This window comes from Natator depressus, chromosome 8, assembly GCF_965152275.1.
Source record: "Natator depressus isolate rNatDep1 chromosome 8, rNatDep2.hap1, whole genome shotgun sequence".
Taxonomy (NCBI): domain Eukaryota; kingdom Metazoa; phylum Chordata; order Testudines; family Cheloniidae; genus Natator; species Natator depressus.
In genome coordinates, this window is record NC_134241.1 from 103,265,779 (window position 1) to 103,290,964 (window position 25,186).

The 25,186-nt window shown below is 42.8% G+C and overlaps 1 protein-coding gene and 1 long non-coding RNA gene across 2 annotated transcripts in view; one reads left to right on the forward strand and one right to left on the reverse strand.

Moving 5' to 3' along the window:
- Window positions 1-25,186, forward strand: part of TESK2 (testis associated actin remodelling kinase 2) — a 102,344-nt gene that overhangs the window by 71,541 nt on the left and 5,617 nt on the right. The window contains exons 5-9 of the mRNA XM_074961858.1: window positions 6,125-6,207; window positions 8,216-8,291; window positions 10,064-10,147; window positions 13,764-13,850; window positions 21,527-21,674. Coding sequence (XP_074817959.1) covers window positions 6,125-6,207; window positions 8,216-8,291; window positions 10,064-10,147; window positions 13,764-13,850; window positions 21,527-21,674 — 478 coding nt within the window. The remainder of the gene's footprint in view (window positions 1-6,124; window positions 6,208-8,215; window positions 8,292-10,063; window positions 10,148-13,763; window positions 13,851-21,526; window positions 21,675-25,186) is intronic.
- Window positions 14,517-18,857, reverse strand: LOC141992588 (uncharacterized). Its single transcript, XR_012640620.1, has 5 exons — window positions 18,678-18,857; window positions 17,767-17,921; window positions 17,147-17,232; window positions 16,713-16,861; window positions 14,517-15,000 (listed from the first exon to the last, which is right to left on the reverse strand). It is a non-coding gene; the product is annotated as an uncharacterized LOC141992588 (long non-coding RNA).

Consider the following 25,186-nt stretch of genomic DNA (forward strand, 5'->3'; position numbering starts at 1 on the left):
TTTCTTGAGTGGTAACAGCTAATTTAGACCCCATCATTTTATATGTGTAGTTGGGATTATTTTTTCCAATGTGCATTATTTTGCACTTATCAACATTGAATTTCATCTGCCATTTTGTCACCCAGACACCCAGTTTTGTGAGATTCCCTTTGTAACTCTTCACAGGCAGCTTTGGACTTAACTGTCTTGAGTAATATTTTTATCGTCTGCAAAATTTGCGACCCTGCAGTTCACTTCCTTTTCCAGATCATTTATGAATATGTTGAACAGCATCGGTCCCAGTACAGATCCTTGGGGGACCCCGCTATTTACCTCTCTCCATTGTGAAAACTGACTATTTCTACCCTTGGTTTCCTTTCTTTTAACCAGTTACTGTTCTTTGCACACTGGCAGGGGTCATTGATAGCACAAGGGAAAGAGAGGCACTCTGCCCTCAATTTCAGTACCTGGGCTTGACTTCAGTCACAGGGAAAGTCCTGTTTGGACTGAGGCTGGAGCATGCTCAGAGCAGACAGAGTTTTCAGGGAATTTAGCTGCAAAGCTCTAGGAAGTCTCAAGTGAGCATGTGCAAACTGCAATTTTTCAAAGGCTTACAACTTTGTCAGATTTGGTTGGATTATCATGGGGAAAGCAAAAGAGACATCCCTGACATGCAGGTCACTGCCTGCCAAGCTTCAACTCCCTGCTCCAAAGCATGGGGATGCCAGAGTTTCTCGACGAAAAAGTTACCAGTATTTAACACAGGCAAAACAACATATTTTCCCTATGTCTCTTTCTTGGAAACAGCTGAACAGTTTTATCTGAAATTTTTCAAAAAAATTCAGCCTGAAGCAGATACCTGGTGTGGAAAATTTCAGCCCAAACAGTTATTTTGACAGAGTTACAAACAACTGAAAACAGGGTCTTAGAATGGGAAGTGTCAGGCAGTCTTAACAGGTAGCACTTCCAGCCTCACCTATAATAAGCTGTGGGGGGAGGAATCATACTTTTCACCCTGTATTGCTTGTTTCTTTTTTAAAAAGAAACTAGGCAGTTCAGTTTCAAATTTTGTTTTATAGTCATTTTTTGCCCTCACTACTGTCTGGCTCTCTTGTACTAGCAAAATGATGGTATTTGGATCCCAGCGCTGCAGGGGAATGTTCACATGCACAGAGTTGTCTTTCAGTGTGAATAATTCTAATGCAGCTTTGGAGTACAGTCTTATTTAAATGCAAAACATAATTTTTGTCTTAAATGAAATTGTCCTTTGGAAAACATGATGTAATTTTAAACTTTGCCTACTGGGACTATGAAGTTGCTGTTTACATTTCATTGTCAGCATTGCTTTTGATACTGATAGGGTGGCTCTTTAAAACCAGCTGACACATCCCAGTTGACTTTTAAGTATTTTAACTAAGTAGCAGTTGTCATAGGATTGTAAATGAGTAACATTCCTGAATTTTTCTGTATGTCATAGACTCGCTCTGTATCATAGTGAAAAATAAAATGGCGGAGATGCTTGGTCTGAACAACTTATTTTTAACACTGAAGTTTGTGAATCTATTTATTTTCATCAGTGTTTATGCAAAATAGAAGGTTGCATTTTCCCTAGTAGGATTATGCTGTGCAAAGCAGATATTAAGCTCCCATAACATACAAAAGGGCCTTTGTGTTCTCTCACATCTGTCTCTGCATAAACAGCTATGTTAACCCTTTAGGGCTGTTGTACAGAGTTCCTTTCTTTTATTGAAGTGACTGTCTCAGCAAGGACAGAAGTCTCTCCATTTAAAAAAAAAAAAAAATCAAAATCAAATCTGGTGGTGTTGGGTTGTGTAAACCTCCAAAAGAAACAATGAGTCTCTTTATGGAGGAGTCCCACAAGAAAGCATAGAGAATTCATGTTTTATTGCATTGCATCTTACACAAATAGTCTAGTGGTAGGTTGGAAGAGCTTTCTTAAAGGCCATATTGTAAAGCAGCCTGGCATTTTATTTCATCGGCCATTCCTGCTGTCAGCCTTTCCATCAGACAGAGGTTTGAATTCTATGTTATTAGTGGAACTTGGCATAAAAGTTCTTCTCACTGATGTAATTGCTTTTCTTTGCCTTCTCCAGAACCTGAACAATATCACCTTGGTCAGGTGTTAGAGTAACCGTTCTCTGTGTGTTGCACTCTTTACTAAATAGTTTCTCTCTTTTAATTTAAAGTCGCTTTTCCACGTTTTAGCCCGTAATACAGACTTTTCCCTTTCGATACCTATATTTTGTGTTTATCTTAAATTAATTTGGAAGTTTAGAGTGCATGCATAGCGATATGCACTCTGAATGCAGCTCCTATCATCCTTATTTCTTATTGTGGGACCGGCAGGAGACTTTTCAATAATTGCATCAAAGGTCCATTAACTTGTGGACTGCAGTGAAGCTTGGAGGATGAAAATTAATTCAGTGGTGCTGAGAATATTCCTAAAACCTTATTTGAGGTCTGGACCCAAGTATCACATCATAGAGTGAAGCACATCAGTGTGGAATGCTGTTTTTTTTTTTTTTTTTCCAGAAAATTGTTCTATTGTTTGACATGAATCCAGGAAACTCTAAGGATGAAATCCTGGTCCCATTGAAATCAATTGCAAAATTCCCATTGGGTCTAGGATTTCACCATAGGTGGGGTTTGAAGACTCTCAGGGCTTGCTTGCATACATACAAACTTGCACAGATTTAATTAATCACTTTAATTAAACTAATGTAAACCTCTGAATGGACACCCTTATTTTGGGCTGAGTGTCGTATTTCACCTGTTCCCAATTGACTTAAGCAAAACTAAAAAAGCCACTTTTGTACAGAAATACGTGTCTCCCTATGGGCTTAACTATAGTATGTCTACACTGCAAAAAAAAGGTGTGGACTAACCCGAGCTGAGAAAACTTGGGTTAAAATAACAGTTGAAGATACAGCAACTCAGCTTTTAACTTGGGTAAGCAGTTTGAGTACAACCCTGGCAGTCCTATATGCTTGAAGTTGGGCTGCTAACCCAAGTTAAAAGTTGAGTTCTCTCCCCTTCACTGGTATTTTAATCCAAGGTAAGAACACACCTTTGTGCAGTGTAGTTATACCCTCTCTCTGTTTAAATTCACACCTCATGTTCTACCAGGGCAGCTTTCCCAGATAGACAAGGTCTCAGACGTCTACCGACAAAAGCAAGGAAATTTAGGAGTCCAGATGTCTTCCTGGATTTAACTCTGAGCAGCACAGTGTGGCAGCACAGTTGATAAATTCTTTGTAGGTAAAATCTGAGGCCTCAGGCTGCTCCCACTGCCTCCTGGAATTATGGAAGAGCTCACTGGCAAAACTGTCAAACCTAGAGCTGAGAGGCGCTGCTAGCGTGGCGCAGTGCCTGCTTGGCTTCCCTTCTTAAAATGCCACCTCTCAAGCCACCCTTTGCCTCAGAGAACCCAGTTTGCAAGTTTCGCAGATTCTCCTACATATCAGTGAGTTTACAGCGATAGGAAAACATCAGCTGGGAGCAGTGCTGTGTTACGTGAATCAAATTATGTATTACACGGGTGGGTTATTAACTGGTAATATAGACTAACAGACTAGTGAATACCCACTTCGTCGGATGCATGTAGTGGAAATTTCCAGAGGCAGGCATTAATATCCCTGCCTCTGGAAATTTCCACTACATGCATCCGACGAAGTGGGTATTCACCCATGAAAGCTTATGCTCCAATACGTCTGTTAGTCTATAAGGTGCCACAGGACTCTTTGCCACTTTTACAGATCCAGACTAATACGGCCACCCCTCTGATAATTGGTAATAGTTTAATGTTGCACTTGGGAGTTGAGGTTGATAAAAATGCCGTACATCTTCATTAAGAAAAGGAGTACTTGTGGCACCTTAGAGACTAACCAATTTATTTGAGCATAAGCTTTCGTGAGCTACAGCTCACTTCATCGGATGCTGTAGCTCACGAAAGCTTATGCTCAAATACATTGGTTAGTCTCTAAGGTGCCACAAGGACTCCTTTTCTTTTTGCGAATACAGACTAACACGGCTGTTACTCTGAAACCTGTCTTCATTAAGGAATTTCTTTAGACTGAGAGTTGGTACATATTGCTGGTATAGGGACAAGTTGTGACCAGGGCACTCTGTCCTGTTGGCAGAGGTTTTGCAAAACCTAAACCCTGTAGAAATGTTTCCATAGATCTCTAATTCCAATGAAAACATTTTTTATTTGGATTAGTTGTTCCCCTGCAATGTTTCTAAACCAAACTTTGGAGCTTTGTGCTAGTGCATGAAAACCAGGTGAAACAAATTAATCCATTCTCGCTGACCAAATTGAGTGAAATACAAAAAGGGAAAAAAAACCAACGTATTAATGGCAAGAAGTAAAAACTAGATTTTAAAAATTCCTTTAATATGAATAATTGAAGAGGTTAGAAGACTTGTTGGAATTTATAGAATGATTTTTTTTTTAAACCTGACATATTCTTTTTGAAATTTGATCTTTGAATATTTATTAAAATCCAAACATGCCATTTCACTGCATCTACCATGGGAAAGAATTGTACTGGTGAATTTTCTAGTGTCGGCTCATGCTTATTTCTGTACAGAATACAATGAAATTCCACCTCAGTTTGAACCTTTACAGTAAGAGTTGAGAAATGTTTTATCCCTCTAGGATTTAAATGAATTTTACAATGAACAAATGCTTAAACATTGGCAGAGTGAATGAATGTGTTCTTTGATAAGAGATAACAAAGGCCATAACTGAGACACTAAAGTGCACTTTGGGTCAGTGTGGTTCACTTACCCTTGTAAAAATTTGTGAATCCCAAAGTGAACTTTATTTATTATAGTTCAGTCACATTAAACAAATAGGACTTTGGAACTAGGAATCTAAAGCACCATTCAGCGTTTTCGCTGCATGTTCATGAGAGCAGCATACTTAACCTTTTAATGAGAAGGAGGAGAAATGTATTTACTTTATGGACTGGAGTAGTGTCAGCTCTGGATAGGTAATCAATGGTGACCTGGACTTGATCTTTCAGACAAGAGAATCACTATCCTCAGCAGTTGCTTCACTCAGACAAGCTAACATGGTGGGGATTGGTGAGGAGTTTTTGTGCATCCAAGCACTATAAAGCTAGCAAACTGAGTTTCCTGACGCTGGCTGATACTGCAGAGTGTCACCCTGGAGAAGTCTGCAGAGGCATTGCTAGCTATCACTGCCCAGTGTATCTTTCTGTGGGCGCATGGAGCAAGGAATGCAGAAGTGGAATGAATTCTTCTGCAGGGAGCAGGGCAAAATGAGGAGTTCAAAGAAACTCAGGAAAAACAGAAATCAGCTGCCAGCTCTTTCAGTGAGGAGGAAGATATCTTGCAGTGATCCTTTCATTCATTTTCTCCCCCAAAACAGTGCCTGCGCTCCGATGCTACGGGTCCTGAGTCAGCGAAGCATGTGCTTAAATGTTTTGCTGAATGGAGGCCTTTGAAAGGAAAAGATGCTAAGTCTCTGATTAGCTATTTCCTGCCAACTACATCCTTTCAATTTGCAGTGGGACTATGTATTTGACTTGATTTGAGACTTAGCAGCACATTCAATTTCCTGTAGCTTATTTTCTACCGGAAACTGTTGGTGTAAATCAACAAGTGCCTTTAAAATACAAGTTTGTAAATGGTTAATTTAGCAAAATTACAATATGAAAATATTTAAGTCATGTTTTTCCTCACATACTGTAAACCATACTAATTGGTGTATTGTGTTCTAGTCCTGCCTGGCATATCCTATAGAGAATCCCAAAGAGTCTTGTTAAGCAGTGTTTGTTTCAGATTTTACCAGTACAGGGACTAAACCATTTTAGCTCTTGCTGAAGCCCAGATACTTGCTGCCTCTGGTTGTCTGTTGCCTCAGCAAATTTGAGTGGATTATTAACAAAATATAAAACTGGTTGCATCATCTGAATCTCTGATGGGCACATGCCTGACTTCGGTGCAGAATTTGTGTGTAGTTGGGTACAAACAAAAGTCTTCCATAAATGAGTATCTTTAAAACAAGGTTTAAAAATCTTGCTCCAAATTTGAAAACAGTGTGGAATTTCAAACCCAGACAATATTTTAAACTTTCCTCCTTTCTCTTTAAATTCAGAACTGTTTAATAAAGCATGATGAGAATGGTTACTCGGCAGTGGTGGGAGACTTTGGTTTAGCTGAGAAAATCCCTGATTGCAGGTATGTGGATTCTTCAGTACTAATCCAAATGAAGAGTCAGTGTGCTGCAGTTCTGTGATCTATGGAACTGAATGCCTGAGGGTTGTTACGTTTTGCTAGAACTCACAGAAAACAACCACTGATTTGAGTCTGAAGCTACAAGCTAGATGGAGACTTGGATAGTGGCACTTTTTCTTTCAATGTTCCAATGATCAGAGAGCTCGCCCAGGCATTTCAATAGGTCTCCAAAGCAAGATAGATTTACTTTTATTTTTTTGTAAAGAACTCTGGGTGATTTATACTGAATGCTCACTTCACTGCTTCTTGGTTTCACAGCCAGTGTCCAAAAACATTAAAGTAGAGGCCTCTTTCACCTCTGGTCTAGTAGTTGAAATTCAGGGTTGTAACTATCTGATGGCTGTTTGACCCATTGTGGAATGAGATGATGATCTCCGTCCATTTGAGGAATGAACAGGTGACTGAATGTCACAAAACACGATCACAATTGGCAGCTGGCCTTTTTTTTTTTTTTTTAACCATCCAGTATAGAGGCCAAGGATTTGATTAAGCTATCGCCCCATCTGTATATAGTCCTGTGTGTTCAGGATTCTGGGACCATGGAATTTGTCAAAAAATTATGCCTCAGAATTTAAGCTCTAATTAAAATAGCTTCTAGCCTATATGGCTGTAAGGAAAACATCAGGAACATGAACAATATAGTATTGTCTTACTGAGACTGCAAACAGTCTAAAACAATAGTTCAGGGAGTTGTGAAACTCCCCATTCATCTCAATGGGATGCTGACTCAAACAGTTTTAAATGTCAACACTGTTAACTTTTTCTACTATTGATAAATTCAGCAATAAATCCTGAATTTATTTCTCAATCCTTCACTACCTCTGATTCCTTCAGATGCCAGAAGCCTGAGCAGTCTATTACCAAGTCACCAAAACTTCCAGCTTCCCTTTCTCTTACAAAGTTGGTGGTGCAGTGATGCATTTTCAGCACACGTTTTTTAAGATACATTGGAAACCAAGAATGTAGGAATAGCCTAAACTAAGTGTAACTTAGTATCAAAACAAAAAACACAAGAGCTACTGTACTGATTGCATTATTCATTTTTAATTAAAACTTTTAGTTTTCAAATTTGAACAGTGCAGCCATGTAATGTCCCATTTGCTGACCGCTGTGCCCTAGGGCTTAAGGGAGTGTGCCACAGAATGTAGATACCACTAACCTCAGAGACTGAGTTTTTAGAGGTGGTCCTTCAAAATCAGTGTTGCAGCAAGCTTGCACTGCTGCTGTATGTGTTCATGAACAAGACTGCAGTTTCTGAATGTATGGAGATATTGTAGATCAGATTAATACAAATTAAAATCACCTCTGATTGACTGCTTCTCTTAGGTTTTGCTCAGTGGAATTCACCAGATAACCCTACTTAGTGAATTTTTGAAAATTTTAAATAAAATTTGCAAGTCACTTTTCAAGGTTTTTGTTTCTATTTATTGTGTGGGCCTCAGACCAGACTGACTTCTTTCAAAATGGTGAGCAGAATCTTTCTAAATCTTTACAGCCTGTCATCACATTGTCAGGGATAAGACTTCCTGGGTGGAATAACTTTCAGAACTGCTCACAGAGAGCCCTCCAGTCACATAACACAAGAAAAAAGTCTTTCCCTCCTTGAAAATGTACTTGAAAATAAAGATCTCTGTCAGCCCCTGCACAGATCAGGGGACCTACTCTGCTAACAGCTTGGATGCTGAGGGTCCAAAGACTGATGGCTATAGAGTCTAGAGCTATTGAGGGGGCTTACAGAAAATGAAATGAAATAAATGTTGTTTCAGCAAATTGTAACAGCCTGCTCCTTATACTGTCCCGGGACTCTCAGGACCTTTCTATGTACAAAAGAGTAGAATCCAACATGAATTATATGGAAACCACTCATACTGTCTTTTCTATGCTGAAAAGCTGCTCATGAAATGTTTTAACCTTTTTCTCTCTCTCCCCCATCCTCCTTGAATGTGGAAAGTGAGAAGCTTCCAGTGGTAGGCTCGCCCTTCTGGATGGCACCTGAAGTTCTCAGAGATGAGCCTTATAATGAAAAGGTGGGTATGTTTTTAAATGGAGCGTGGTTATCGGATATTTCTTTTCAGTGCAGCCTTGGAGGTTTGGGAATATCAAGAGCTTTAAAGTTGTCTTGCCACTGTGACTTAGTGTTTCCTTAGAAGAGTTTGTCGTAAAGGATTCTGAAAAAAGAATGTTTTCTACACTTGAAGCGAGGGTACCAATTCTGACTACAGCTCAGTAGAAACCTAGATAGAATTAAGTGGTCCTTGTGGACTTATACAATTATTTTTGAATTGAAAAATAAAAGATCCACATTTTAGGGTAGAAATTCTACATTTGACATGCCCAGATAAAAGCTGCTAGGGAAAATGCTTGTAAGTTCCTTTCTTCTGAGGCATTGGGAAATAGCTCTGTCAAAGGAGAGCAGTGGAGAAGAGGGAGGTGACTGGGACCTAGAAAACAATATTTTCAGTCAAGCTCTGCTTAACACAGCTTTGTCCACTTGGCATCCCAGAGAAGCTTGCTAGCTGTTAGCTGATTTCCCTCCTGTGAGCGCCACTCTCTGGGGTAAAGTCCACACTCTGCTAGCATTCAACGCCAGTGTGCCTTGTGTCCTCCACCTTTAGTTTGCAGAACTGAAGCAGCTGCACAGACATTAGCACATCAAAGCATTATCAAAGTTCCATCTATTTAACTTGTGTTTGGGTGTTTTATTTCTAATTTAGGTCATGTCTATACATACAGCGGTGCAGCTGTACTGATAGAGCTGCAGCACGTCTGGTGAAGATGCTCTATGCCAACAGGAAAGAGCTCTCCCGTCGTCCTAAAAAACCACCTCAGTGAGCAGCTGAAGCTATGTGTTGGTGGGAGAGGTTCTCCCACTGACATAGAACCTGTGCACATGAGCGCGTTTGTCACTGTAACTTGCGTCACTCGGGGGTGGAATATTCACACCGCTGAGTGACATGAGTTTTGCTGACATAAGCGGTAGTGTCAACATAGCCCGAGAATGCCACTTTACCCAATCTCCTTGGGGCATAAAGGTCTAAAGGAGAAGCAACTGTAAGTTACCTTTCCCACCAATGCAGCTGCGCTTCTGAAGCCCTTGGAGAAGAGGCTACCTACACAAACAGGAGACCTGCTCCATTGGCAGAGGTACTCCACCTCCCTGAGAGGTGGTAGCTGTGTCGAGAGCAGAAGCCCTCCTGTTGACATAGCACAGTCTACACCGGGGGTTAGGTTGGCATAGTTACGTCACTCAGGGATGTGGATTGCCACACCCCTGAGCGATGTAGTTATACCGACATACATTTGTAGTGTAGACCAGGGCAGGGCTAAGTGTCACGTAAGTATGCCTTGATCCCTGAGGGGGACACCCTGCTACTGCTCTGTAGACCTGGCTTCCATGTTTGCTCAAGTTTAATAACTTGGGCAAATGCCAGATGGCAAGAATCTGTGAAACTCCTGACTCCTTGAGAGCAAGTGATAAATGAGTCTGTCTTGTGACTGAACACTGCGTCGGGAAAGAGGAGCAGGATTTCATTTGTCTTTACGCTGCCAGCGCAGCAGTGTCTGAAGTAAAATTTAACACTCCATTGCAGGAATTTTATTCTAACCGCACTGTGAGCATGTTTCCACTCAATGAAAATGTGGGAAATGTTACTGTCAGGTGTTCGTCATGGGGCTCTGGGGGTGGATGGCTGCTCTGGACAGCCTTTGAAAATCACCCTGTGGTCAGGAGAAACCCAGTGGCAGATAAGAAGGCTGAGTGTTCATAAATAAGCTATGTGGTTATTTTTTCCTCTCTCAGGCGGATGTGTTCTCCTACGGTATAATTCTCTGTGAGATTATAGCCAGGATACAGGCAGATCCTGACTATCTCCCTCGCACAGAGGTAAGTGGTGAGCATGTATAAGGGCTGTGGGAGGTGGGGAGTGCTCATGAGTGATGCTTGGTCATTAATAATTGCAGCACGGCTGCCAAAGATATGACGAATGGCTGTTACCGTTAAGGGGGCCTCTAACAAAGCATCTGTCCTTTGGCAGAGCTTCTTGCAGAGAATGACACTGAGACCACATTTTTAGCACAGGGTTACTCAACCTTCCTCCAACTGAAGATTACATTGGAAACTTGCCAGGAGGCCAAGAGCTGCACCTAATTGGCATAACATGGAACAGATTGCAGCCACCTTCCTGTTTCATAAAGAGGGGCAGCTTGAAGAGGCTGCTAGTTTCAGCAAGCAGCGCTCCATTATGGATCAAGATGGAATGCTGCATGCTGGGACCAGCATTCTCTGTGGGCCACTCCTCTTTATTAAACAAGTAAGTGGCCATGGGACACATTTTGACCCAGCCCTATTTTAGTTTATACTGTATTAAGCACCATGAACCTGATCCAGAATCTTTTGAAGTCAGTGCAAATGCTCCCATTGACTTCAGTTCCTCCAGGGCAGATTGGAAAAGGCCCTGGAGGTTTTTCGCCTTCCTCTGTAGCATGGGGCACGGGTCACTTGCTGGAGGATTCTCTGCTCCTTGAAGTCTTTAAACCACGATTTGAGGACTTCAATAGCTCAGACATAGGTGAGAGGTTTTTCGCAGGAGTGGGTGGGTGAGATTCTGTGGCCTGCCTTGTGCAGGAGGTCAGACTAAATGATCATAATGGTCCCTTCTGACCTTAATAGTTATGATTCTAGGTCAGGCCCCATCTGTTGAGTAGGTTTTGGTCTTCTTTGGGCTGATGTGAAATCCCCTCCCCCTTCTCCAGTTCAAAAAATTTACAACTGCTCAGGATTTAAGCTGTTGTGAAGCAGGTGTTTTCCTTTCTTCCATCTCCCTTCAGAAGGGAACACCTTGAGGGACCTGATGATTTTGCAACTAGTCCCAATGCAAAATATTGCAAAGTTGACCATTTCATCAGTTGGCTGTGATGAAAATGTAAAGTTTCCGGTTTCGTCACAGACTAACTATGCAGTTCATTTACACAGTTTGAACTAATGATGGGCAAACGTAATAATACAGGATAGAGCTCCCAGAACCACATGAACAACGTTGTATGTGAAAATCTCCTTTGTATTAATTAGTCTACAAACTGTGTAATGTTCTCTCCACTGATGTGATCAGTGGCATAGCAGCATGTGCCATAAAATCACCTTGAATAATAAAATGTACTACAAAGCTCTCAAAGGTAGGACCAAATCTGAAAAGTAGTGCTTTTAATTTTATATATTGCCTCACTGGAGCTGGACCAAGCCAATAACCTTAACTTTTTAAACCCATAGACATGATTCAAAACATTTTAAACATGGTGAATTCCCTTCCCTGATCAGCTTTCAGGTTTTGGCAGTTGTTTCTATCTCTCATTCACTCTACCTGCAAGGTGTTCCCCCTCCAGACTTTCCCTGTCTCTAGAGGCTTCCTGTTCTTCCTTTTCTGCACTTTGATTCGTGGCCTGTTAAGTTTTACTGTTCATTTTCGTCCCTTTTTGGTCTCATATCTGGTTTCCATGTCCTATTGTCTTTATTGCTCTTGCAGCTGCTGTTTTTTTTCTCCTTCTATATCCCTTCTTACCTTTCAGTTTATTTCCTTTTATCTCTCCATCCTCTGCCCACAACTTTCATTCTCCCGCTCCCCCTTTCTTCCTGTCTTATTTTTCTTGCCAGTAACAGACGCTGATTAGTCAGTGGCATGTGTTCAGATCACTGTCAAAGGGCAGTCTTCTGGATCCCTAGAGTTTTCACTGGATGTTGAAGGATCCGTTAAGTCTCATTTTAATATTGATTGAAACCATTCAACCAGTCCCAAATGAAACAAACGAAACATGGTGTGATATTCCCGAGGGTACAATCTGGACAGCTGTGTCCCCTCTAATCTCCAGTCTGGGGTGTCTTTTACATGGCTTTACTGTGAGAACAACCACTTCTGGTCCTGCTCTCACACAGCATCTAGCATGCAAAATCACTCCCAGCTGAATTGTATGAGTGTTCAAGCTAACCACTCATGAATTACATTACAGGGTGACACCAGTAAATTCCCAGTCCCAGACTTGTCCCCAGAAATGTGCGTGTTGTACTGGCTAGCTCTTTTCTTCTGTGCAGTACAAGCTCATAGAAAGTCCATTTCAATAATAGAAGATATGCAAAATCTTGTTATCCCAAATGGAGGTTCCCAAACACTTCAATCCAAACATTGGTTTAGATAAAAGAAGTTTACTAACTACAGAAAGAGAGATTTTAAGTCATTACAAGTAATGAGGCATAAAAGTTAGTATTGGTTACAAAGAAAATAAAAGATAATATGCAAACTAATAACTAATTTAGCTATAAGAAAAGGAGTACTTGTGGCACCTTAGAGACTAACCAATTTATTTCAGCATAAGCTTTCGTGAGCTACAGCTCACTTCATCGGATGAAGTGAGCTGTAGCTCACGAAAGCTTATGCTGAAATAAATTGGTTAGTCTCTAAGGTGCCACAAGTACTCCTTTTCTTTTTGCAAATACAGACTAACACGGCTGTTACTCTGAAACCTGTAATTTAGCTATCTAACTGTATTCAAAGCAAAGGCTTTTCTCACCTCATGCTTTTTGCAGTCTTCACTGACTGAAAGCTTCCCAGCCAGGACCCCTCCCCCGGTTCTGTTTCTTCGGTCGTTGTTGCTTCCATGAGCAGAGAGAGAGGAATGGAGAAGAGAGGTGTTGTGTGTCCTCTATTCTTATATCTTTCTCTCCTCTTTGAGGAATACCTCCAGCTGGAGTACAGGCGACAGCCAGTCTGTCACACAGGAGCCCCCAGCTGTTTCATTGCCAAAATGTAAATTTCTCATTCATACCCTTCTTCCTGCCAAAGAATGGCCATTTTCCCAGGTAATAGACTATTTGATTATTCTGACACCTGGCTGAGGTGCTGACTAGCCTTTTGTCTCCAAGGAACTGCTTTGAGCTGCTTTTCAAACCTTGGAACATATCACAACAATGATATACAGTAAAATCTTATAACTTTACATACAATGCTGCTATACTAATTTTACAATAACAATAATGTTCAGTAGGTTATGAGTTTTCAAATGATACCTCACAAAGCATACTTTGTACAAAATTTATTGTAGTCTTGTAAAAGTGGTGATCATACATGCACAGTCTGTCACACATGGGTCCCTTCATAATTGCGTCCTGCTTTGAATAGCTGTAAACTAAAATAATAGATACACATTGGAATTGTGCAGAAATCTGGAACTAGAAGGTAATGAATTATGACCTGGTTCAGGAAGAGTGATCGCTTTGAAGTCAAATCATTCTCCTGAAAGCCTCTTCTAGCAGATAATTCCCATGGGAAATTCAGTCTGCCCATTGCAGTGCACGAAGTTTTCTCACACATACTCATTTCCCTGTGGCTGCTTGCAGAGGTGGTGTTAATGGTTATTCCTGATAACTGTATGTAGCAATCTTTGAAATGAAGATGGTTGGGGAAATAGAGGGGAAATATACATCAGGACCACTCTTTGTTCTGTTTGTGCAGAATTTCGGATTAGATTATGATGCCTTTCAGCACATGGTGGGAGATTGTCCACCTGACTTCCTCCAGATGACCTTCAACTGCTGTAATGTGAGTACTCTGCTCAAAGGGGAAGAGCCAAAACCAGTGCCCTCCAAAATGCAGAACTACAGTTTGTTTTAAACAAACAAACAAACAAACTAGTGCTTACCCAGCTTCCTGAGCCAGTGGGACTGGCATGGAGAGCAACCTCTAGCAGACTGCCCCTGTGTGCTCTGGTCAAAACCAATTGTTTTACTAGCATTACTAGGGTAGTGGACCCCTTAGAATCCAGCCCCCATAGTGCGTAGACACACTGATTTATTAGAAATAATTCTCTGTTGTCTTTCTATAAAGAAGGCAGGAAAGAAGCTTGAAGAATCACTGAAATCTCCTAATATTTCTTTGTAGCCTCTTGTGGGAAGAGAGTAGATGACAAAATCCTGATTAGAGCAATTCTCTGAATGAATGAATTTAGGAGGACTGTGTGGAGTGGAGCAATGTGCAATAAGCTTTCAGCAGCCATTGGCGTAAAACTGTAACGACACTTAGCTGTGAGGTAGCACTTTACATTTTCAAAGCACCGAAGAGACACTGACTGATGCTTAGGTTCCACTCTCGTTTTTACAGCTAGCAAAACTAAAGCACAGAGAGATGAAGGGCCAAATTTTCAAAAGTGACCGTTTAATACTTCTTTAATGTCCCTATGAGTGTTCTGTGTCAGGATGTGCACGCCCATGCGCTCTTAATTGGAGATTTTGTCAGCAATGTCTGCAGGTCCATGCCTGCACTCCAGAGACCTTTGTGATCTGATCTGAGGGTGTATAGGAAGGGAGTGGACCTGCCACCACTCCAGTTCCTTTTCAATCACCTGCATCTTGAGACAGAGCCTTGCGGTGTTCTTAGCTAGCTATGCAGCATGCTACTGCTCTCAGTGAACTTTGTCTTTCCTTTGGTATTTTCTTTGTTTATAGTTATTTAACAGTTTGTGCTTTTATGACAGGGGTGTGTTCCCCTTCCCCTCTTCACTTGCCTAATCTGGGCCTGGTTTTTTTTCCCGCCCCTCTCGGGCCTTGATCTGTGGGCTTGAGTACAGGTGATGCTAAGACCCGAAGCTTCAAACCCTGCCAGACCTGCTACAGGTCTCTTCCATTCAAGGGCCTCAGGTTGTTTAGTGACATCACAGACTGGTCCCTTTGTTCTTTTTTGGGCACCTGAACACCTGTGACAAGCAGAAAATACCATGGATTGCAGACAACTCAATGGTCTCACCAAATCCAGTACCGGCCCATAGGACCAGCTGAACCCCCCTGGAAGAAACCCAGGTTCACTAAGAAAGGGCTGTCTTTTGGAGCGACCTCACAGTCAGCAACACCCTGAAAACAACTGCTTTGACCATTGGTCAAGGGTCACAAACTCTCCCACTGCAGATCCTGTGCTGCACCTATCCCCCCTCCACCTTTACGGGGATCGTCTTTCCCATTTTCTCTCTTTCTGGAAGCGCATCACCTTAGACAGATGGATCCTGGAGGTGAGTTCTACTGGTTACTTCATCCAGTTCAGCTTCTTTCTGACCTCCCTCCTCACCCCCCAGGACCTCTTCAGGGACCCTTCTCACAAGGGTCTCTTGAGGCAGGAGGTACAATCCCTCCCAATGCTAAGGGCAATCAAAACTTTTCCACTAGGCTTCATCAGAAGAGAGTTCTAATCTCTGTACTTCCTGGTCCCAAGGTAAAATGGAGGGTGGAAACCAATTCTGGACCCCAGGACTTGGAACCCCCTTGTCTGCTCTCAGTGATTCAGATTGGTAACCCCAGCAGTGATAATTCCCTCTCTGGACCTAGGAGATTGGTTTGTCTCCTTTGATCTTCAGAATACTTATTGTCATATTGTCACACACTTCTCGCCCAGACGTGTGTGACTTTTCATGGTTGGTAGGGACCACTACCAGTACAGTATCCTGCTCTTTGGCCTTTCCACTGCCCCAGGGATCTTTGTTCTTGGCTGCTGCAGCCCATCTTCTCCACATGAGAATAATAATCTTTCCCTACCTGGATGACTGGCTCCGGAAAGGTTGCTCATTTCTCAAGGTACAGCCAACAGCAGTATGGCCCTGTTTCTGTTCCACTTACTGGGCTTCCTTCTCGACACAGAAGAGTCTACCCTTACACCCACTCATCAAATAGACTTCATCAGGGCCACTCTGATCTTCCACCACTACCAGAGCATACTTGCCCAAAGACAAGATTTGCCACAACGTCCAACCTTGTTTCAACAATACCACAGAGCCTGCAAACTACAGCAAGGACTAGCCTGCAAGTCCTGGGCCACATAGCAGCCTGTATGTTTGGGATACCCTTAACAAGACTACGCTCTCGATGTCTTCAAGCCTGGCTGAGAAGCATCACTGCCCCAACAAGCACAGTCTAGCCAAGTGGGTGCCTGTACTTCAGAGGGGCCTTGATTCTCTAAATTGGTGGAAAGACCCAAAAAAGGTGTTTGTGGGAGTTCCCATTTTTTCAGCTTCTGCCCACAAGGATCATCACTACAGACTCCTCCTTGATAGACTGGGGTGCACACTCGCAAAACTTCACAGCTCAGAGCAAATGGACCCCTCAGGTGGCGATACTTCATATCGACATATTAGAGCTCAGAGCTGTTTGTTACACTTGCCAGCACTTCCTAACCCACATCTGGGGCCACCTGATCAGAATATTGCTGGACAATAGAGCAGCAATGTATTATATCAATTGACAAGGAGAATCATGGTTCCAGTCTTTATGCACTAAATCAATAAAACTATGGAACTGGTGCCTAGCACACCACATATGGATCTCAACAGTTTATATACCAGGAGCAAAGAACACAATGGGGGGTTTCCTTATTGACCATGAGTGGGAGCTGAACAACAAGGTATTCTCAGAGATGTCTTACCTAGGGTCATCCAGAGAGAATCTCTTTTCGTGTCGCCATCCAGTGCAAAGTGCAAACAAGGGGAGTGTTTCCACAACTTGACTCTAGTCATCCCTTGGCCTGGCATATTGCTATATGCTTATCCCATGATGCCTTTCCTGCTCAAGGCCCTAAACAAATTAAACCAGAAAAATGAGTAACCTGTCTCCACTATGACAGTGCTAAGAGGATGGTGTGGTTCCCAGAGCTGATTCGTATATGTCTGTCTGTAATCCCTTCTCCACCTTCCCCGACAGCAAATCTCCTCGTCCAGGAGTCGGGACCCACCCCCACCTCTCAGCACTTCACCTCAAGCCGTGGCTACTAGATGACTCTGTGCTATAGAACAAGTCTTCTCCCCAGAGCCACAGACAGTGTTGCTTAATGATAGAAAACCTTTGACAAGACAAACTTACCTCCAGAAGTGGAAACGCTTCCAGACTTGGTGCAGCCAGCAGTTTATATCTCTGCTCAAGTCCTGAAACTCATTCTGGATTACCTGCTGAATTTAAAAACCAAGGCTTATTGCTGAGCTCCATTAAGGTTCACCTAGCTGCCATCACAACTTTTCACCACTTCCCCCATCAAGGGGTTTTCAGTCTTCACGCAGCTGATCGCTGCAAGGTTTATCAAAGGCCTGTTCAACCTCTTCTGTCCTGTCAACTTAGTCCTCCATGCACTGATGAAACCCCCATTTGAACCTGTGCGGGAACTGTTCCCTCCTTCATTTGTCCCTTAAAACCTCGTTCTTCACAGGGGAGGGATAGCTCAGTGGTATGAGCTTTGGCCTGCTAAACCCAGGGTTGAGAGTTCAATCCTTGAGGGGGCCATTTAGGGATCTGGAGCAAAAATTGGGGATTGGTCCTGCTTTGAGCAGAGGGTTGGACTAGATGACCTCCTGAGGTCCCTTCCAACCCTGATATTCTATGATTCTATCCCTTTAGCCAGGAGAGAGGGGAGCTTGGAGCCTTAATGGGTGACCCACTAGTGGTCTCTTGTGGTAAGGTGACCCTTCACCCACACCTTCACTTCTTACCTAAAAGTTCTTCCGAATTCCACGTTAATCAGGAGATTCACATACTGGCCTTTTTAAGAAATGTGTCTCCATACACTGGACGAAAACAGAGCTCTTGGCTTTTATCTAGACAGAACTAGGCCCTTTAGAGATTCACCTAGGCTTCCATCTCAGTCCTAGAAGGAATGAAAGGACAGGCGATTTTCACCCAAAGACTGTCCAAATGGGCTGCAGGATGCATCTTAGTTATGAAGCCGGGGGGTGGGGTGGGTTTGTGTCCCCAGCCCCATACTTGTTCTACCAGGACTCAATCTACATCTGTAGCCCTACTGAAAAACATATCTGTCTCACACATCTGCAGGGCAGCTACCTGGTATTTGGTGCACATGTGTTCCCACCTCTATGCTCTTGTGCCTTCTTCCAGAGCTGACACAGCTTTTGGGGACGCTGCTACACAGTCCCTACTGAATCCATCTCCTTGGCACCCTCCTTTGTCACTGAGGTACTGCTCAGGAATCTCCTGATGCGGAGCATGCATAGGGACACTACTCGAAGAAGAAGTTACTTATCTTGTACAGTAACTGGAGTGCTTTGAGATGTGCATCCTTATGGGTGCTGCACTACCCACCCTCTGCCTTGGAGTCTTTCATTGGATTTTCACTGAGAAGGATCTAGAGTGGCAGCAGGTCTGGCCCTTCCCTACATACATAAGGCTACACAAGGTGTCTAGGAAGCAGGTGCAGACCCACAGACTGCTGATGAATATCTCTGATTGAGAGTGCCCAGGCGTGCCTACGTTCTGACATGGAGCACGCCTAGGGGGACACATCTTGAACTCCAGTTACTGTACAAGGTAAGTAACCTGCCCTTGTGGCTGTCTCTCTTACTAGGTGGCCAGCTTACAATATCTTTTAGGCACGATTTTGAGGTACCTGAGCACCTGAATAAATTCAGTTGGAAATGTGGGTGCTCCCAATGAGCTCAGTTGGATGTGGGCCCTCTGCTGCTTTGATAATCAGATCCAACAGCGTCAAGCTGCACACCCAAACTTAGAGGCCGCTTCTGGAAATGTTGGTCTTCAGCAAGCTATTTTAGGACAAAGAGCAAGTTAGTGCCAGAGCCAAAAGCACCCTGGTCTAGAGGAATTGGCATGGGGGAAGGGAGTCGGGAACACCCAGGTTCTGTTCTTGATGCCGCTAGTGACTTTGCCCTATGACCACGGGCAAGGCACTACACCTCTTTGCCTTGGTTTCTCCATTAATTCAGTGAAGAGAACACTTCATGGGGTGTTGTGAGGATCGATTAATGTTTAAGTGCTTTGAACATTTGAAGTATTCTATATAGTGAGTGCTAAATAGCTTTATTAGAGCTAGGGTTAAAATGTGAGAGTTCCCAGGGCCAGGCTTAGTCAGTTAGACCATGGGGCATGATTAAAATCAGCTTCCCAGCACTAGATGGAATTCTTAGTGGGTGAAGCTTTTCTCTGAGAGGGGAAATTACTTTTATATTCTCATATAAGAATTAGCTTTATTTACGGAGGGAGAATTGTTACTTATCAGCTACCACCAAATGCGCTCCCCAATTAAACATTCCTTCCCTGAGTGTGACTGTGGGCCCAAAAGCAGCACCAGGAAATACATTGAAACAATTGGCCCATGGATTTAAACATTAACAAAATTCCTTTCACTGTAGGGCATGTTGTAATACATTCAACAAATATACTTGGTGAAAAGGAACCCCGATAAGGTTTCCTTGTATCTTTACACACTCTTTGTGCTTTGCTAGTAAGCGATCTTGCTAGTATGTGAGCTGTATCTCAAGGTCTGCACTGAGGGTGGAAGCAATCATATGTCATGTTCTTATTATTTCAAAAGTCAGCAAACAGTAATGGAAACTGTATGGCTCAGCGTAATTAGCTGCACCATAAATATGCAGAGACATGGTGTTTCCTGCAGCAAGTGACAACATTTAAGGCTCTAGGGAGAGCAGTAAACACAGAAATACAACTTTAGTGTATAAAAAAACTTCTGTAATTCACTATTATGGTTGAATTTAAACATGGCCAAGCCAGGAAATCCAAAATCAAAGTCCCCACTGCAGCTATAAGTCACACTGCATGCAGACTTACAAATGAAACCATGTGTGTTCATTCAAAAAGTTCCATGGGTATAAGGTGTGGGATCTACAGGCTTGAGGGCTGAATCCTCAGCTGCACCAGAGCAGATTTAGAGCAGCTGAGGAGGGAAGAGGCAAAGGTGGCTCTAAGTTACCTTTCTGCTGCCTCTACACCTCACAGATCCTGGCCTAAGAGCTGTTCTGATTTCTTACAGCTTGCGGTGGGCCCCAGGGTCCATTACCTGGATAAGGATTGCCAAAGCAGTATGCTCTGGCGCCACCCCTTCCCACTCTCTGTGGCATGGGGAGAGCACAGAGCTGGCTATGCTGGCTTCACGCCACCCAGATATTCTCCTATGTCAGAAATACCCATCTGCCCTTTTGTGCCATTTAAAGCAACCAGAATGGGGCTGAGGATTTGGTCATATATTCTTTATTGTTGTCTGTCTGAATTCTCAGCCATAATGTTGTATCCCTGGCCAGTGATTTTAGTTTTCCTCAGTCGGTTCCATCTCCTAGGAACTGCAGGGCAGCTTCAGGGAAGCCTCTGAAAGCCTTTTACAAAGCATTGCTACCTCCTGAGCATTGCGTTGTGGGTGGGATCTGTCTGAGGCTATCTGTACTGCAAGGACTCTGATTTCGGAGTCAGGAATTTCTTCTCTGTTTGCTTCTAGCTGATGGTCTTCCTTGTGTTTCTAGCTTTGTATTTAAGTTAATTTTTATCTGCGGAATTAAACCTTTTTACATAGAGCAGCTTAACGTACAACCTGTGCTAAGGCCCTGTATCTAGTAGGCAACCCCTGTCTTGAGTAGCCATTGAAAGGGTCACCATGGTTTCCCATACAGTTCGTTTTAACCTTTACCTAGAGACCTATTTCTACTTGGTAACAGATTTTCGCTGGCTCAGTGGTGGTCCTGTAAGATGCTGTTCACAGCGTATTGGCTTTATCTACCTATATACAGTCTCGCTTCTTGTCTGCTGCAGGAATTCTGTAGTAGAGATCCAGGACCAACACACTGGGCATTATGTGGAAAGAACAAGGGCAAAGTGGAAAGCAATAATATTTAAAGGTGTCAGATTCTTGTCTAATGAGCTAGGCTGTCTGGGCAGCTTTTCATAACAGCCACTAGTAGTTCAAGGAAAATTTTAAAAACTTTTTAAATAGTGACATGCCTATGTAGGAACAAACAGCTCTGAGTATAATTTGCACTGATCCAGGCATCCTTTGAAACTGGATGGCTATGTAATCCTTCAGAAGTTACTGCGATCCAGAAATGAGATCCTTGCACTATGAACTCCCCAATACAAATAGGAACGTTGCACTCCCCCTTAGGGAGTTTAATTAGGCTCCAGATCATGTCCACTACATCGGAAGCCTGCGGCTTGACAGTTAATTGTGAAGTCTTCTTTGTAATTGTAAATCAGCTCGGCTAAGATTTACTAATGGACATAGGCTGTGATACGGACTTGCTGTTTTCCCCCCCACTTACGGTCACAAAGTTTGCACTGGGCATGGAATTATGTTCCATTTTCTAACCCCCCCCACCCCCCAATAATCTGAATTTACTAAATTCCTGAAAACTGTCTCTTCATCTACACAGCTCTGTAGATAGGATGGCTTGGAGGAGACTACTTGATTTATTTGGCTTTTGCATACATTCACAGATGGACCCAAAATTACGTCCTTCATTTGCCGACATCGTCAAAACGCTGGAGGAGATTTTAAACCGCCTGAGAAATGAGGAGTCTGAAAGAGAAAGGAAGTTGCTGAATCTGGACGGCCCAGAGAGAAAACCTATCTCTATTTCCAAAGGTGTGAGCGAGGGGGGTACATTTCTGCAAAGGCTGTTAGAGATGACTGTAGTGAAGATAAAGTGCTTCATGTCACAAGGGACAGTTCCTTCTACCCACTTCCTGCAAAAAATGTAAAAACAGAGAAGTAAGATTTAAGACTTTTTTTTATTTTCTCCCAGTTCCTTTAATGAGCTCCATCTTGAGCAGTGTGCTGGAAAACACTTGCTGCTGTATCTGATCATAAAGGGAATATAGAAGCTCCTGCTCTGAGACGGACTGATAGTCTATCCAACAATGTCTGTCTGTCGCTCAGGTATTTCAAGCACCTGACAAGAAAGTGCTGGTATGGCCCATATAGAGGAAGATGCTACCCCTGACAGGCATTCTTAATCACAGTGACCTCTATATCTCCTGCCACAGTACCACACATTCCTTACAGACCATGTTCCATAGAGAACGACTTCAGACAAAAGTTATTGGCCCTTCTTGTACATTTCCTTCCTTCTGTAAAGCCGGATGCCTTAGTACCACGGATCAAACTGTGCACAGGCCTCTGAGGGAAAGGGCATTTTTTAGATACCTCTATAACCAATCAAAAAGCTGTAACTCCTGCTATTGCAGTTTTAAGCTCTCAAATCTTGCAAGTAGCCAGAGCTACAAATAATTGTTGCCTCCCCTGGTAAAGCAGTGACGGGGTTCCAGGGACTCTCAAGTTGCTGAAGGGTGTCGGATGGCAGAATTAATCCTGGCAGAATTGAATTTGGAGGTAGACAGCGGTGCGTGATAAATGCAATTTTTCATGTCTTGTCAGTGTGACACATGGCTTATCCCCACCACACCCTGGTGTAAACAGAGTACTCTGGTGTATGTACACGTAGCATTTGTGCAGTGCTTTAGGATCCTTCAGGATAAAGGGCACAGTAGATACAAGATTTGTATCCCTTGCCCAGAAATGCTGTGAGCTCTGGAGAAAAGACTGTAACTGAAACCCAGTGGGGAATGTTTGGTGGCCTGGAGTGCCTTCCTGTGCAGTGTCATAGTGCCACCTAGTGTGTGTGGAGGGATAGGACCGCTTGCTGCAGGATAATGAGAAGTCTGACTAGTTTGCTGCTTTTATAAAGAGTTGGCTTTTGGGGTCGAAACCCAGCAGTCCACTTCTAAAAAGCAAGAAGTTCTACACTGCAAACAGTGAGAAACAAGAGGGTGTACACCAGTGGGGTGCTGGCGAGGGGAAAAGCCTGTGCCATGGGAAGCTCCCCTTCTTACGCTGACTCTTTCTTCCTCCCTCTTTCCCCAGCAGCTCTCAGGTTCCCATAGTGATGGGGAGATGTTACACAGTGTTCTTTAAAAAAAAAAAAAAAAAAAAAAAAGAAAAGGAGGACTTGTGGCACCTTAGAGACTAACCAATTTATTTGAGCATAAGCTTTCGTGAGCTACAGCTCACTTCATCGAATGCATTCAGTGGAAAATACAGTGGGGAGATTTATATACATAGAGAACATGAAACAATGGGTGTTACCATATACACTGTAACGAGAGTGATCACTTAAGGTGAGCTATTACCAGCAGGAGAGTGGTGGGGGGGGACCTTTTGTAGTGATGATCAAGGTGGGCCATTTCCAGCAGTTGACAAGAACGTCTGGGGGTGGGGTGGGGGGGAATAAACAAGGGGAAATAGTTTTACTTTGTGTAATGACCCATCCACTCCCAGTCTCTATTCAAGCCTAAGTTAATTGTATCCAGTTTGCAAATTAATTCCAATTCAGCAGGCTCTCGTTGGAGTCTGTTTTTGAAGATTTTTTTGCTGAAGAATTGCCACTTTTAGGTCTGTAATCAAGTGACGAAAGAGATTGAAGTGTTCTCCGACTGGTTTTTGAATGTTATAATTCTTGACATCTGATTTGTGTCCATTTATTCTTTTATGTAGAGACTGTCCAGTTTGACCAATGTACATGGCAGGGGGGCATTGCTGGCACATGATGGCATGTACATTGGTCAAACTGGACAGTCTCTGCGTAAAAGAATAAATGGACACAAATCAGATGTCAAGAATTATAACATTCAAAAACCAGTCGGAGAACACTTCAGTCTCTTTCGTCACTCGATTACAGACCTAAAAGTGGCAATTCTTCAACAAAAAAATCTTCAAAAACAGACTCCAACGAGAGCCTGCTGAATTGGAATTAATTTGCAAACTGGATACAATTTACTTAGGCTTGAATAGAGACTGGGAGTGGATGGGTCATTACACAAAGTAAAACTATTTCCCCATGTTTATTCCCCCCCTCTACCCCCCACTGTTTCTCAGGCGTTCTTGTCAACTGCTGGAAACGGCCCACCTTGATTATCACTACAAAAGGTTCCCCACCACCACCCCCGCTCTCCTGCTGGTAATAGCTCACCTTAAGTGATCACTCTCATTACAGTGTGTATGGTAACACCCATTGCTTCATGTTCTCTATGTATATAAATTTCCCCACTGTATTTTCTACTGCATGCATCCGATGAAGTGAGCTGTAGCTCACGAAAGCTTATGCTCAAATAAATTCGTTAGTCTCTGAGGTGCCACAAGTCCTCCCTTTCTTTTTGCGAATACAGACTAACACAGCTGCTACTCTGAAACCTGTCAGTATTCTTTAACTGACCTCTTTCACTCTGGACCAGTGATGTCCTTCAGAGCACAATCTAAACTGTAGCAGGGTCTGAAGGAAAAGGAGGTATCTATATGTGTCTATCCCGCAAACAAAAATCCCAAGAAGAAAATATTCCACTTCCCACCTTATCAGTCAGCATGGCCCTGTGGTAGCTGAGGGGGACTTTCAGAGGCCCCAAGCAGAGAGGCTCCCAACTCCAATTGAAAGTCAATAGCAGTTAGGTGCTAACTCTCAGGAGAGCCTTTTTAAAAATTTCCTCCTGAATAATTGTGAATATCTCTTTCCACCCTGTTTTAATGATGCAGCTTTTATTACACATATTTAAACAGTGTTTATAATCTCTTGTTACGAAGTCAAACTACTCTCTCTAGTGTCTGAAATGGATAATGTACTGTGTGAAGGCTCATATGGAATTTAATCTCTCCACTTCCAGAGGGAAGTACTGAATTTTTTTTTGCCTTCACCTTTCACAGCACGGGGGTGTCTTAAACTTTTGTGAAAACCTCACTCATAGCGTTTTTGTGTTAGTATTTTGTGCTCTAACTTTTTTTAATGGTAAGTTTCCTCAACAGATCCTGCACTTGAGTTAGTTCTGCTAGTATAGGGAACACAAAAGAGGCTAGAAAAAGAGAACACCTACTAACTCCCCCCTTCAAAAGACCTGTTCATTGGCCTGTCAGTTTACTGACATAGGACTTGAAGGGCCACTCAAAATGGAGGGTTTGTATAAAAATTTTAAAACAGATGAACAAATTTTCATTCATATCAAAGTTTGTAGAACCACCATCTCCTTTGGGTTTTCACTTCCCTGCTGTATTGCCTCAGCATTACCTCTAGCGTGGACAGATTTGACCATAAATAATAGTTAAACCAACCA